The sequence below is a fragment of the Lontra canadensis genome, unplaced genomic scaffold, assembly GCF_010015895.1.
Source record: "Lontra canadensis isolate GAN:19392208 unplaced genomic scaffold, GSC_riverotter_1.0 scaffold60, whole genome shotgun sequence".
Taxonomy (NCBI): Eukaryota; Metazoa; Chordata; class Mammalia; order Carnivora; family Mustelidae; genus Lontra; species Lontra canadensis.
Genome location: NW_022631054.1, coordinates 5,259,063 through 5,274,367, shown reverse-complemented (window position 1 = coordinate 5,274,367; position 15,305 = coordinate 5,259,063). Strand labels below are relative to the sequence as shown.

General features: G+C 45.9%; 1 protein-coding gene across 1 annotated transcript; it reads right to left on the bottom strand.

The window, feature by feature from the left end:
* Positions 1 to 4,320: 4,320 nt before the first annotated feature.
* On the bottom strand, positions 4,321 to 13,443 carry UTP11 (UTP11 small subunit processome component). Its single transcript, XM_032877318.1, has 8 exons — positions 13,293 to 13,443; positions 10,108 to 10,169; positions 8,571 to 8,673; positions 8,073 to 8,186; positions 7,480 to 7,573; positions 7,259 to 7,389; positions 5,343 to 5,453; positions 4,321 to 4,620 (listed from the first exon to the last, which is right to left on the bottom strand). The coding sequence occupies exons 1-8, from the start codon at positions 13,353 to 13,355 to the stop codon at positions 4,537 to 4,539; spliced, it is 762 nt and encodes a 253-aa protein (XP_032733209.1). The 5' UTR covers positions 13,356 to 13,443; the 3' UTR covers positions 4,321 to 4,536.
* Positions 13,444 to 15,305: the final 1,862 nt, after the last annotated feature.

The window sequence follows — 15,305 nt, the reverse complement described above, 5'->3', positions numbered from 1 at the left end:
CCCTGTCACTTTCCCTCTCAATTGTCTTATTAGCCAGAGAGGCCAGGCTGGGACTGGAAAGCTCACCCAGCCATCGCTGGCCTAGTCTCCATCTGCCATGGAGGCCATCTGCCCCTGTCGGGGGTCAGGCAGGGAGTGGTTTATAATACTACCAGCCAGTAACAGGAGGTGGACTCCCAGTCTCCGTGTGCCAGATGGACCCTGCAGCTTCCCACCTACCACCCCACCTAAAGAGCCCTCTCTGAGGGAGGGCCTTGCCCTAACCTCCTGGGATCAAATTAGCTAAAGATGTGAGATGGTTTCCTCCCCCAACCCCTGCCACTCCTGAGCTGACCGGCCCCACCCCTTGGCAATACTACTGGCTCCAGAGCCAGAGGGCTCCGCAAAGGCTCTCCCCTGCCTTTAAGCAGGAAGGCAAATGCTGCCACCTCCAAAGGGGCTGTCCCCAATACTCTACTCGCCCTAGCTCCAACCCCCACCTCTTAACCTCTCTGTCACTGGTCTCTGGCTGAGCAGATGAGGAGGGGACGGGGAAATTTCCAGTGCTCTTGGGACATGTTGTTTCTGCTGTAAAAGCTGGGGTTTTTTGTTTTGTTTTGTTTTGTTTTTGGTTTGGAAAGGTTTTTTTTCCACTCAGTAATGTAAAAACATGAAACCTGAAACCAACCCCCCACATTTGTCACCTCAAAAGAGAAGCCTTTGGGGTAACTGGGAGAAAGCTAAAAATGAGTCAGGCTGATTCGGGGGGGCGGGCGGGGGGCTGCCCAGCTGCCTCCGGGGCACCACAATTTCATTAACACTTATGATCTGAGCATGGCCATCAGGTGACAGATAACAGGAGGAATGGAAAGGGCTTCCTTCCCACCCTTAACCCCAAACACAGCAGTCCCCAGAAAAACTCCTCTTGCCTAGAAATAGTCAGGTCCAGCTCTGTTCTGGCCCAATGTCTACTACCACCAAAGCAGGGGACTCAGGACTGTACCACAGGCCTGGCACCAAACACGGTGTTCCCCGACACGCGAGAGGAAAGGGCTCTCATCGTTATCAGAGCTATCAAGTGAAGCAGACAAGACTGGACAGAGACAACTAGGTAAACTTTGGTTACGGGAGATACAGAGGAGACAGAACTCTCCAAATGTAATGATGGTGGATCCAGGAATGAGGAACACAGAGATTCCATACAGTCTGAAGAAGCAGGAGAGATTTTTTTTTTTCCCTCTCCAACCGGAGCAGTTTAGGAAAGCAGCAGCAGCATGACCCGTGCAGCCTCTTGAGCTTCCACACTCTACGGGGCGGACTTGGGAAAGCCGGCTCTGCCTCTCAGGCTTTCGAAGCTTCTCCCCAATCCTTCCATGCACTTTCTGCTGAGACAGACCCACAGACCTGGGTGAGAGCCCCGCCAACAGGGAGGTCCAGTGACCGGCTTCGTGAGAGAGCGCGTACCCTCTGACCCCCGGAGGCAGCCACCCAAACCCTCTGACCCCCGGAGGCAGCCACCCAAGCCCAAGAAACCTGCCGGCTCAGCCCCGGCTCAGCCCCAGTAGTACTCCGGGTCCACCCCCAGTTCCTCCACTCACCTGGGGCTTTGAGCCAAGACTCCCACCCAAGCTTTACACCCCCCCTTGCCCAACACCCTGTGCATGAGGCTGTGAATGGCCGCGCTGGGAGAGCTTGAGGAAGGAGGCCGGCACCGCACACCCACTTGCCTCACCAGTGCAAGTCTCAACAGGCCCTGGCCTCACCGGCCTCTACAGGCAGGCAGAGCAAGTCTGCGTCTGCTGGCTGCCTTCCCTGCTGGAGGACGTGCAGCTCCAATTGTTCACTGCCCCACAGCCAGCAGCGGGGGGAGAGCCAGACACAAACTCTCACAACTGCACATGGGGAGACCCCTACCATTTCCCGGTGGAACCACCCTCAATGTGGGACTCAACGATAAGCCTCCTCCGTAGGTCTCACTAGAAATGAGGGGAAAGCCCTTTCCTGCCCAGGCCTTGTCTTGGGGCCACACTAATCTCAAAGTGGTGGAGCAAGCGTGGAGAAAATTTTTTTTCCCAAGAGCTCTCCCCCATGGCATTAAATCCAATAAAGAGGCACTGAGCACCAATGGAGCACGCGATGCTTCCAACAGAAGCCAAGAGTGCTGAGAGGGCAGACACCAGCACCCAGAGAAATAACCCCAGCAAAGGGGCAGCAGCTCCACCTACTGGGCCTTTTCCTACCCTGTTGCCAAGAATCAGTTCCCTCCAGAGTTAAAAAAAGATATAATCCAAGAATAAAGCTAGGGCCTGACACATTCCTGCTTGAGTCACAAGGGCTCTAAGAAGTGGCAACAGAGTGGAACTAAGGCAGGACAGCTGGGTTCTCTACTGGGGAGACCTGGGTGTCCCACAGCAGTTAAAGTAGCTGACACTCTGGAGACCTCATTTGTACAAGAGACCCGAACCACACAAGTTCTGACTCAGAGAAATGCTTTCCACCTCCGTAGACTGCCCACGTTCATTCCCCTTGGCCTAGCCACAGCAGGCTCCACCAAGAACCCAAACCAGCCGCTGGGCCTGGAGGGGTGGATCCTAAGGAAACAATAGTCTTTCCCCTTCCCAAGCAATGAGCCAGGAGTCTGAAGCCCTGCCGAGCACCAAAGCATGAAGTCCTGGCCTGTTTTTAGGACGCATGAGGCTGGAGCATGTCTTGGGTTAGTCACAAAGGAAAGCCACTCTCTCCTAGAGCCTCAGAGACAGCCCTCAGTATAAGAGCAGTTCAGGACACCCAGTTTTATCCCCTCACAGTTCTCCGCCTCCAACCTGGCACTTGCGGTACTCCAAGAGGACGGGCTTTCCTGCCCCATCTGGCCTGTGCACATGCCTCTTCAGGTATCACTGTGTTCATACGCAACATGTGAGGACCCTGTGTGTCACCTGTGGACAAGAGTCATGTTCGTGTACCAGAGGGTACACAGATGTGCATGCACCTGTGTTTATGAGGTCTGAGCTGCATCTTGTGTATCTATTAATGGGAGACCCGATCAAGTACCTTTGTGTAATGTAAACTCCAACAAAAAGGCATCAGGTGTACTCCTTACCTCCTACCCAGCAGGGACAAGGGATAGTCAGAGCAGCAGTACCAAGCTGTTCTGTGTCAAGAACAGATTTCTGCTTAGTCTGCCCACCCCTCTGTCCAACACCCACGGGATAAATCCCTTCCCTGGCTCAGAACTGTCCCCCAGATCCTTCATGTCGTAAGACCATCAACATGTACTTAGCTCACCACCCCCCAAGAGGGAAACACACAGACTGGGAAGCCCTTCCTTCCTTAAGGCAAAAGCTGCTAGCTTCTATTCCCCAGCCCTCTTCCTATTTTCCAGGGATCCCAGATCTAAACCCCAATGGGTATACCCTGAGGAAACAGGCTTTCATTTTACACTTTGTACAGGAGCCTAGCAGTCATAAGAACATACTAAGTTTTAAGGATGATTTTTTTTTCTTTTTTTTTTTACTCTTTAAAATCCAGACACAGCTGTTCCCCCTCCAGGGGGTGAAGTGTAAGCAAGCCTCCCAGAACCCTGCTCCTCCCACCTTCGCTTTAAGCATGCTCAGCCCTGCCTTGACAGCCTCAGCCTACCTCCCCTCCATGGGCAGGGAGGGGTGAGACTCTGGGAAGAAAGCTGCTACACATGCCCTGGAGTCCCTATCGCCAGGGCAAAGGCCTGAACCAAGCCATTTATAGCCTTGGAATCATGAGTTGGCCAGAAGTGCAGAAGGCAGGAACAGAAGGCCTGGTCTGTTTGAGCTTCATCAATAAGGAGGTGCCACTGTGGGTTCCTAGTTCCAAGGTTTCTATCTGTAGCTATAAAGTGTAAGAGAAAAAAAAAATTCCTCCTTGGCTAATTTATGAAGCCACCTGAATAGCCAATAAACACAGAAGGAAGGAGGGTAAAATCAGTCTACCCACTGGATAGGACATGCAAATAAATGATAAAAATATTTATTTTAATTTTTACTACGGACATATATTACTTTTTAAAAATTTAGTGATGTAACAAAATGGAAGGGCTAACTTAAGTAAAAAAGGTATAAAATTGTTTGCTATAACTTACAGAACACAAAAATAAAGCAAACAACAAAAAAAAAACAGTACATGCCTTTAGAGAAGGGAGGAAATAAAGCAGAACATTCACAGTATTGTTCACTTCCAATGCCCTAGCTCCTAGCACTAATAACTATTTGGTGTTCTTCAGTAAGTACTGGGGTTAGAGATGAATTCATTTTTTTCCAAATTTGTCACAATGAGATTATAGAACGGTCATCATGAAGAAAATACATAGGTATATAAAAATATATTGGGGCATGATTTCATACCCCAAAAAAAGTAAGACAAGGGAAAGCGTTTAAATGTTGTTCGCAGAAAAATATCAAATGCCAGATCTGTAATAAATGAAAGTCACAAACAGGAAAAACCATGTCATTCAGACTAATGGAATGCGAAGTCAGGAAAAACAATTATTTTCCATGTGGAATGACAAAGCTTATCTACGCCACTTCAACGTTTTCGACGACACTGGAATTTGTAAATAGCTGGAGAGTTCACGGTTTGTCTCTTCACCTTCACCTTCTGAGTTTTATCCTACAAAAGAGTAAAAAAGTTACCAGTAAACAGCAGGAGAGGGTTTTGAAAAACAAGAAGGTTAATAAACTACCTATTAGAGAGGCCCTAGTTCAGTCCTTCTCCAAGTGCAGGAGAGACGAAGCCATCACCCCAAAGTATCCCCAAACACAACGAATCCTTTTCTCCCCCGGGGATCTAGAATGCTACCAGTGTGTAGAAGTTCTTGGAAAAACGGAGAGGGGAGGGACTCAAATCATTTTTTTGTAGGGCATATTCTCACAGAACCCTAGCTGAGAAAGGCAGATCTGAAGGATCTGCAAAGCTGAAGAATCTGACATTTAAAGGAACAATAAGAATATGAACGGGACGCCACATAATCCTTAGTTGTGCTCTTTAACTACACAATGTTGTCTATTTTTAAACACCAGTGAGTGACACGCACTGTTTTGTTAACCTGTTTAAATGTTACACGTAGCTGCTCACAAGCTATAAAGTTCATGTGCTACCTGATCCTACCCTTTGCTGTTCCAGAGCACTGACTAATAAGCCCCTTATTACCCTTCTTAATCAAGGAACATTTCAACACTGTCAGAGTAACAGACACTGGCTCAAACCACTGCCCCTGAGGAGCAGACATTTTCACTGGTGTTGATTTACACACAGCTGAAATCCAGTTTCAGTTAAGACCTTTACAAGAGGAAGGGGGGGGGGGAGGAAGGCCTCAGGCTCTCTCTCCTCACCAGAAGATCTTTTCGTGTTTGAATTTTCTGTGCAATAACAAACAATTTCTTCTCACGTTCAATCCGCTGTGTCAGGCAGTTATACTGCTTTTGTCTTTCTTTAGCTATCCGCTGCGGAAGAAACACACACACATTTTCAATAAAATGAACAAGATAAAAATGAATAAAAAACCCGCTTTTTAATCCACTTAAGTCCCAATGCATAAAAGGTTTCATCAACTCCCTTCTCACTCAAAAATCAACACAACAAGGGACTATAAAATTGTCCATTTTAGGAACACCACAATCTAGAGCTAAGCAGAACCCTGGAGACTTGCCCAGGGACACGTGGTTCACCTGGAACAGAGTCAGGACTGTCCCGAGAATCTCAGAGATCCCAGGAATCTTTCCACTACTACACTAAGCTGTTCAACCTCTATGTGAGCGTCCCGGTTACCTAAGGCAATACAGGAATGAGCCAGACCTGGAAACCCTACACAATGTGAAGAGAGGACAGAAAGGCCACTGGCCAGTGTGCTGGTGTCTGAGAACCATAGAATTCAGAGAGAGGGACTTTTTCAGTGAGAGCCGACCCAAGAACACTCCCTGCTAAATACCCCTCAAAGGCCAGGGGTCCTTAAATTGGGGGGAATTATAAACCCCTGAGAAGCTCATGAAAGCTCTGGATTCTTCTTTTTTTTTTTTTTTCATTCTTTCTTGAAATAAGTATGTATGTGTGTTGGTACAAATCTGTGCAAACATATATACCCATTTACACAAAGTATCAGTGTGTAAAGAGTGTTCACAGACTTCCTGAAGCCCACCCAGATGCCCACCCCTCCAAGTTACAGGTTAAAAATTCCCTTGCCATCACCCACCAGGAGTCTTAATGAACATATTTTTGCTCTCAAAAGAACCACGGAAAGAAACAATACCACTCGACAAAAATGGCAAGAGCCAAACCTTCCCAACTTCTCAAAAGGCGTGCTGGTGAACCGTTCTGTTTGGAGCACTAATCTCTTTAGGGACTACCACAACACTTGAGAAGTGTTAGTGACACAGCTAACTGAAAATACAACTAATTGACAAACAGGGTTATCACGAGGACACTAGTCAGCCAGCTCCTCAGCTGGAAGTGTTATCGTCAAGAGGGGACTATGACTGGGCTTCAGATTTAAACAATGCACCAATTCTAGCACAGTCTCACAGCAGTGGTTTCAGACAGCTTTTGTTTTCACTTTATTACACAGACTGTCAAATTTATGGGATTACCCAATACAGTCAAACTAATTAGGAGTATTTATATTACCACAGCAAGTTTAGCTGCCTCTGAGCTAGAGAAACTGCTGTGAAATTAAACATTGGAAGCAAAGCTGATGCGGTGTAAATGATTCAAATCAAAACAGAACAGCTGTCTGCTTGAAACACACTGACAGCATTTTTTTAAATGAATCAGTCAGAAGTGAGAGTTCAACTCCAGAAGGCTTTGAGAAAAAAGCATGTCTTCTGCACAAACCCAGTTCCAGAGATGGAAGGCACCATCAGGAAAAGTCAATACAAAACTCTGGTTACAAATGCATAACACGTAAAGACTTTCTGAGATATATGTTTGGTGCTAAAGGTTCGGTATCAGAATATACCAAATCCCTTACTCTTCAGTGTCCCCTCCTCTCTCTGCATCAGTCACGAGCCTTAAAAGCACAAAGCCCAGAGAGAGAGGTGGGATTCAAATAATGCAAATCTAAAAACCAGACCCTAAACTACTAACCATTAGGCCCCAAGTTCCCCAATCTTAAAAACCAAGGACCCAAAACCAAAAACAAAACCCCAAGGAACCCTCCTCCACTCCCATCCCCAATACAGTGACAAAAACCAACCAACCAACCAACCCTAGATGCTCCTAAGCTCAGACTCAAAAAAACAACAGAGGAAATTACCTTCAGTCGAGTCTGCTGGGTAACCCCCTTCACTTTCTCCTTCTGCAAAGTCTCTATTGTTGGTCTGTTAAAGACTCTGTCAACAAGTTCCGGGGCTGTTTGCAGGTGAGTGGCAACATCAAACTGCTCAACTGAAAGTCAAGACAATTCTTAAGGCACCACGTAATGCCAAACACAGACCAACACGCTAGAAATCCCAGAAACCCTCATATATTTCATACCTTCCTTTTTAGTGTCAAAAAAAAACACATGCTTATTCTGCTGCTTCCCCTGGAAATCCAGCAGATGGAGCTCTGATTTTAGTCTTTCAATTTTCTAGAATACAGAACATGATCTCATTTTACATCGGGTTCGTCCAGGGTATCAGAAATGAACGTGCACAAGTTTAAACCATTTCACATCATTATCACGAGCCACCAAAAAAATGTGCCTCATTTTTTTTTTAAAGGAAAAGGTAACTAAAATTTACCAAGCACCAACCACATGTCAGGTACTGGGCTACACATTCCACAAAACTCACTTAACATTCCCATGAGATAGAAATGAGGCATCAATCTCTCAAAAAAGTTAATTTGTCCATAATCATGGGGCTAATAAATGACAAAGCCAGAATTCAAACCTAAATAAGTCTCATTTCCAAACATGAACGCTTTTCACTCCACCATATTGACTATACTTCTAAATCACTACCACCATCAAGAAGCACTTTTAATCTGTAAATGCCAGAAGAAATCAACTTATAATTTGATACCAGTGAATTTTTATTTTTCTTCAATAACAAAAATACACCAGAACAACGGGTTTCAATTATTACCTTAGCTTCTGCAACCCTTTTCATTTCTATGTATTTGACATCCTGGGTCCTCATCAGTTTCAGTTGTTCTGGAGTTACTTCCTCTTTTGTCTCCTTAATAACGTGAACTCCATCCTAAAATCCAAATTTAAAACATACATTCCCTATGAGATTAAAATCATGAATAAGTCATTAACATAGCTCATGACTGGAACAAAGACAACCGAATACCATATGCAACAGCGGTCCAGTACACTAAGCCCAAGATGCATGTTCAATTTAGCACCTTGTCATCCACTCTAAGAACAGCTCCAGACATAAGACAACTCAGATTCCGGAGCAGAAATGCATGCTGTTCATGAAGGGGCAATTTGCCTTGGATACGGACCAAGAACACCTGGACCAACTAGAGAAGGGCTAAATAAAGGCCAAGGATCCTTCCTCTCCATCTCTTCCCCCATCCTTATTTTCTTTAATGAGGTGGAGCTCAGAATACCAACTGATCCATTAGGCACCCACCTGGAGTTTAACCCGAGTCATTTTGTAGTAGAATTCATCTGGATTTTTTTCAAGAGCCTTCTTCCGGAGAGCTCTGAGGTATTCCTGCTTTTTTCGGTAGTCACTAAAAGGTTAAATGAGGTTCACAACAAAAACAAAAAAACTCACAATGAGCAAACTTTACAAGCATCTAAAGTTTACTTAAAATGAAACCCAAAAAAGCCAAAGCAATGACTAGATTTGATCCAGACTCCACAGTCACGGATGTTGAGCTACTGTCTGTGTAGGCTCCTCTCCTATCCCAAAACTCACCTGAGATTAACATCTCACATATTTTAGTGCCGTTTACCTCCTCAAAGGGAAACACCAAACAAAGCACACATCAGAGCTCATTAGACAGGGTTCTCTTTTTTTCCCCAAGATTTTATTTATTTGACAGAGAGAAAGAGAGATCACAAGTAGGCAGAGAAGCAGGCAGAGGGAGGGGGGAAGCAGGCTCCCCGATGAGCAGAGAGCCTGATGCAGGCTTCGATCCCAGGACCCTGAGACCATGATCCAAGCCGAAGGCAGAGGCCCAACCCACTGAGCCACCCAGGTACCCCTAGACAGGGTTCTAAAGCAAACTTGGGCACCAAGTGACCAAGTAAGATTCAAAAACTCCACAGTGCAATACAGCATACGGACTAGAATCATGGACTCTGGAGCCAGACTATTTGGATGAAAATCTGGACTCTTACCACTTCTGGCTAAGTAATGTGGGTAAATTAGTTAACCAATCTGTATCTCAATTTAATCTGTAAAATGGGTATGATAATAATAGCCTCCCAGAAGGTTACTGGGAGGAATACATAAGTGTAAAAATTGCAAGTCTTCTAAAACACTGCCTGGTGCAGTAATAGCACTCAGTTATCATTATTAGCCTTAAAAACTCTGGGACGCAGAGCAATCCACTTAATCCATCACCATCTGTACCAGGAGCACAAAAGGACCTCAGCTGACAAGCATGGTTAACAAACAATTATAAAGTATTCTGCAAATAAAGTGCTAAAGGAAAAGAATGGGGGTAATTGTTTTATAAAATGTTTTCAGAGTTCATTATCACCCACGCTTCGTCTTATGAATCCATCTTTCACATCTCTTCATTCCACACCACACACGCAGTGATGTAAGAGACTCAATGACTGGAATTTTAGATTTTATCTCGCATTTCAAGAAAAGGGAGAGGGAAAAAAAAGATTCAGCTTTTGGCTCACACACCAAGGCAGGAGCAAATCAAAGCCAATCTGAGAAAACTATCTAGAGCAACATAATTAAAAAAAAAAAAAGAAAAGAAAAGAAAAAAAAATTTCACAATGCAACTACAGTTAAATAAATTATGCTCTGCCCAACAAAGAGAAAAGGTTAGGGTCACAGACAAGTATGTGACAGGTTGCCAGAGTTTTGGCCATTTTGTCAATGGCAAGAAATTATCCCCTGTCAGACACTTGAGCAATTCAGCTGCAGGGCAGGGAAGCTGTCAGCTTTCTTGGCGGCACCCCCACCAGAAAACTGAACTCACTCTGCACGAAGTTTGTAATCTTTCTTTTTCTCCAACAGGCCCAGATGTTTTCGAAAGCCAGGCTAGAAGGCAAAAGAAAAAAAAAAAAAACTGCTTAGTTCCCTCAGCAAAAACATACTGAAATCAACATGACATCTGACAGGAACAAGAGTCTCTGGAGTGCTCAGTAAATCCATGTCCTTGGAGCCAACTTGCTACCCTGTTCCCTCCCCTCCCCCAACTTGGCTCTGCCCAAGGATGAGAGGTACCACACAGCCGCCAGAGAGGTCATAAGCACCGCCATAGTAGGCTTCTTGGCCTATTAAGGACAGAGAGAGGCAACAATGACTCGGCACTAAGCAAGCAGTTGCCAGCTGTACTAAAATTACTACAGACTTAATCCAAGGGTTTATAAAATACTATGAAGGGAAAACATAATAACAGGGAGGCAACTGTGGCAAGGGCACTAAATTTAGTTTGGAGAATGAGGTTCAAATCCAAGCTTTACCTCTTAACAACCTGTGACCTTGGGCAAGTCTCTTAACTTCTCTGAGCTGCTGGTTCCTAATTATAAAATGAGAGTAACAGTACCTGCTTCTCATGGTTATCATGAGGATTAAATGAGCCTCTGTGAGTGGGAGTGTCTGCACATGGCCTGGCACAAAGCAGGTACCCAGCATATTACTATTCTATATTTGGTAAGAAATATGACAGAAAAAGCCAAGTGTGACACAAAATACTTTTTCTGGGAAAAAAAAAAATACTTTTTCTGACACAGAACTTGGATAGTATGGAAGGCACAAGGATTGTATCTTGGCATTATCTTTCTACAAGCTATTTGTTGAGCAATTAATACATGTGAGTGTCTGTGCTAGATGTTTCTGCCCACACGGTAACAGGCCACAGTTATTAGGCACCAACTCTGTTACAAAACAATCTGCTATGCTTGTTACAATCTCATTTAATCCCCACAACAAACAAGAGAAGTAGATAAAACACACAACTGTTATCCCAATTTCCCAAAAGGGGAATGAGGCTTGCCCAAGAACACAGAATAACTGGCAAAGCTAGAACTGGAACCCGTTCCATATGGGGCCACAGTCTGTGCTCTTCCTCACCACACGAAGACTACATCCTCTTCTGTTCTGAATAATCTCAACTTTTGAAGAAGTACATAATACCTCTCTCTGATTAAATTTCTCCAATAATTTAGATGAGATTTTTAGTCACGTCTCTTATCCTTGAAATGATGTAATAAATAACTCAGTAATTAAAATAACACCAACACTAAAAAGAAATAATAGTAACAAACAAAATACAAGAACAGGTGCTGGTGAGGACATGGAGAAAAAGGAAACCTCTTACACTGGTGCTGGGAACGCAAACTGGTGCAGCCACTGTGGAAAACAGTAGGCAGCTTCCTCAAACAGTTAAAAATAGAACTACTCTATGATCCAGGAATCACACTACTGGGTATCTATCCAAAAAATACAAAAACACTAATTCAAAGGGATCTGTGTTACAGGAGACCCGGCATCTCAGTGAAGGATCTAGAGAATAAAGTCCAAATTGACCCAAACATGAAGCGCTCCTGTCAACATGTCCACCCACCTCACCAGCATGGCCTTCTCTTCATCTCTCCCACAAAGACCCTCTACTCCTACTCAGACATGACCATGTCATGCTTACAGCCAGCCGAAGAAGCCCGGTCTTCTCTGTTAATCCAAATCAACTATTTACAACTGCGACTTTAGACACACTATTCAATCTCTTTAAGCATCAGAGTCCTCATCTGGAAAATGAGGATAATATCCACCTCACAGACATGCTGCAGATTTAAAGGACATGATCCTGTACAGCTGTTGGGCTGTACCTAGCATACAGTAAGTGCTCAAAATGCTATTATCATTGCCTTTCAAGTCCACCAAGTTCTATCGTGATGCTTTCCCTCATCATCTCTACTCTTTGCTTTCAAATTCCTCATTTGGCATTCTTCATGTGCCATCTCTTATAAAGGTGCCTCTTAATTCATCTTTTAGTGGCCTCTGGATTCAAAACATGGGGCCTGATTCCTGGCTTTGCTGCTTGCCAGTGACACTGTATGTCTTTGGGCAAGTTAACCTATCTGAGCCTTAGCTTCCCCATCTGCAAATGTGAAAAAATAGTAATACCTACTTCCAGACGGTGTGAGAGTTAAATGAGATAATGACAGTAAAGCATTCTGCACTTTCTCTGGCTCTGGACACAACAAACATTTCTATCATTAGTTTTACACAAGTCCACGAATAGGTTCAGACAAGGTGGCAAACAAATTTCACCACTGCTCCCAGCACACCACTGAGCACACAGCAAGTGCACAATAAAAGTCTGATAAATGCTATTAAGCAGGAAGACTGAACAGCAGTCAAGAAGCCTTAGTTCCATCCCATCAGTCAGAAACACAACTTTGCATGCGCCCTTCTCCCTCTTCCCCAACTGCCAAATGAAGCTGGACCAGATATCCCTAAGGGCCCTTCTGGATTGGTTACGATGTGATTTCTAAGCAAAGTGGAATGAATACACTGATTCTTCATATACTAAACGAATTTCTACTCAACCTTCTCAACACAGACACACCCTCCAAAGTCCTACAACTGTTTATCCACCTGAATTTGGTGTTTGTCACTAGGCAAGTCACTTCAGCTCCCTGGACCTCAGCTTCCTCATCTGTATAATGGGGATAGAAAACATCAACATTACAGTGTGAGACATAAACAAAAACGTTATGTGGCGGAGCTTCACGGATTTTGCACAATGCCCACGCCAGACGGTGATAAAAACATTATCATCACCAACCTCTTCGGTCACAGACCCCCTGTGCAGCGGGCAGGGCCCACAGATGCGGTTCCAGTTCCAGCCCGTGTGCGCTCTGACCTCACCTTCCCCCCCCCCAGTCAAGCGCTTTATACAGTGTCTCACCCAACTCCCTCCCTGAAAACTCTGCAAGACAACCAATGCTCCTCCTAGAGCGAGAACGACGACCCCCGACCTCGCCAAGTCGCGAGGCTCCGCCCCAGGCACGCCCGCGTCTTTAGCATACATTTGAGTTTATTTACGTGCCCCCTAGACGTTGGGAAGGGACCGGGGCCCGCAGGTGGAGAGAGGGAGGAGGCGAGGGTAGCACATGAGGCCACGGGCCAGCACTCGTGGGGCCTGTGCGGTCCTACCTGGCTTCGCTCTCGATGTTCCCGCTGCCGGGATTTAGCCGCCTTCCGAAAAGCCGCCGCCATGTCTGCTCACGCCTGTAAAAACTCGAGTAGACAACGCCTGCCCCACAAACCCTCGGCGGACGCGTCCGTCGATCCTACCGGAAATAGGCCGGGGAGCCAGCTGCTTAGAACAGCCCACGTCCTATCCGCAGCCTATCCGGCGCTTGCTTTTCCGGAACTACGTCCTCCAGCGGAGACGTCCAGCCCCAAGCTGCCTCTGGGAAGTGTAGTTTCCTGGGTCTAGTCCCGTGACTCTGCAGGAGTCTGTTCTCATTCGCCAGAACTTGTGCACGTGTACCGAGATCACGTTTTCGCGCTCGGCTCCGCGTTGGCTCCTGGGAACACGTGGCTGGCACTGCCCTCGGGCTGAGCCGGGCTTGGGTGTGCGCATGCGCAGTCACCTACCGCTCCGCTCCAATTACCCGATTTATGTAGTGCGTGACAAGGTACGAGTCGTGTGAATTTTTTATTGTGTGCGGGAAAGCGCACCCTATAGACAGGAGAACTTAAAGCCATGTTTGGCTCTGCCACTTACCAGCTGTGTGGCTTTTGACAGGTCTTTTGATTTTAATGAGCATCATTTTTCTCGTCCATAAAACAAGGATAATAATAGCGTGTTCTGCTTGCTTCACAGGACTGTGGAGAGGCTCACAGCTGAATGCAGGAGTTCTCTCCCGGCGGTAGTTAAAAGCTTTGAGTCCCTCACACCCTGAAGGAATGGCTGGCTGACAGAATGAGTTTCAGAGGCGGTACAATGTAACGATTAGGATCAAAAACCACAGAGGTGTGTTCTGATCCTAACTGCCACCAGCCAAGGCAAAATTAGCTTCAATGAACCTCGATCTCCCCATCTGTAAAATGATGGTAATAATAGTATGTCCACGGAATTGTTGTAAGGATTAAAAGAACTAATACGTTTAAAGTGCTTAATGCTGTGTTCACCCCTTACACGAGTTCACAATCAATTGGAGCAATGGTTGTTGTTGTTGTTACTAAAGCTACCAATAAGGCTAGAGAGAGGGTTGGGCACAGTAGGGCACTTCAGAGGTGTTTGGTTTTCTTTTCTATCACATGAAGCCAACCCTCAGTGAGTTCTGCAATTGCACCCATTTGTCGTGACAGAGCTCACGCCTCCCACTGAGGCTCTCCGAGGAAATCCTCTCCTCAGTCCCCGGAGGTGCCAGTCCAGCACACGGGTGTGCATGACAAAGCTGAAAGTAGCTGAGATCTGCCATGTGAAAAGTTTTTTCCTGCCTCTCAATCTGAGCCTTTTGCCCAACTCAGGTCATAGACATTAACAAACTTGCACCTCATTTGTGACTTAACCATTGAAAGACAAGGCCCTTCGTGATTTGATCCACCATTCCAGCCCCAGCTCCATTAAGGGGACCCAGGAATCAGCCTTGGGTTTGAATTGCATGGCAACCACGATCAGCTTGGATTTAGGGCCACGTGGTCAAATTCTCTGAGCCCCGCCTCCTATCCTATCAGACAGAAATAATAACATAACCAACTCATACAGCTTTTGTGAGAACCGAAGGAGGCAATGACTAACACTCAGCATGGTGCCTTGCTTGTAGAGGGCATTTAACAGGTTAATTCTCCCGCCCCACCCACCCCCAACCCTGCATACTCTTTAGAAGTCACTCACTTTACCCTCTACACCCACAGAGTATTTCGAGGCTTGGGGTCATGAGAACAGTGTTTCTGGGCAATCTGAAAGAGGGTGTCTGCTAAGCCATGAGGCCAGGCGGGGGCTCCAGGCAGCCCAGTGGGTAAGAGTGGGCAATACGCCCAGAGAAGGAAAGAAGTTTTCTCACTGGGGAAAGAAGGGCTTGTGATCACAAGCATCGCGGAGTGATTCAGCACCCACAGGAAACCGAGAGAGGCCTGTCAGTTGTCCCTCGGGGGCTCCTCTTTAAAAATGCTTCCAAGGTGACCCAGAGTGAGCCCTCTTCCAGCAGGAGATAA

Coding starts and splice junctions, on each gene's coding strand:
- UTP11 (XM_032877318.1), bottom strand. CDS start 13,355: ATGGCGGCGGCTTTTCGGAAGGCGGCTAAATCCCGGCAGCGGGAACAT. Junction 7,390..7,479: donor TTTTGACACTAAAAAGGAAG/GTATGAAATATA, acceptor CTTGACTTTCAG/TTGAGCAGTTTGATGTTGCC. Junction 4,621..5,342: donor AAACACGAAAAGATCTTCTG/GTGAGGAGAGAG, acceptor ACTCTTTTGTAG/GATAAAACTCAGAAGGTGAA.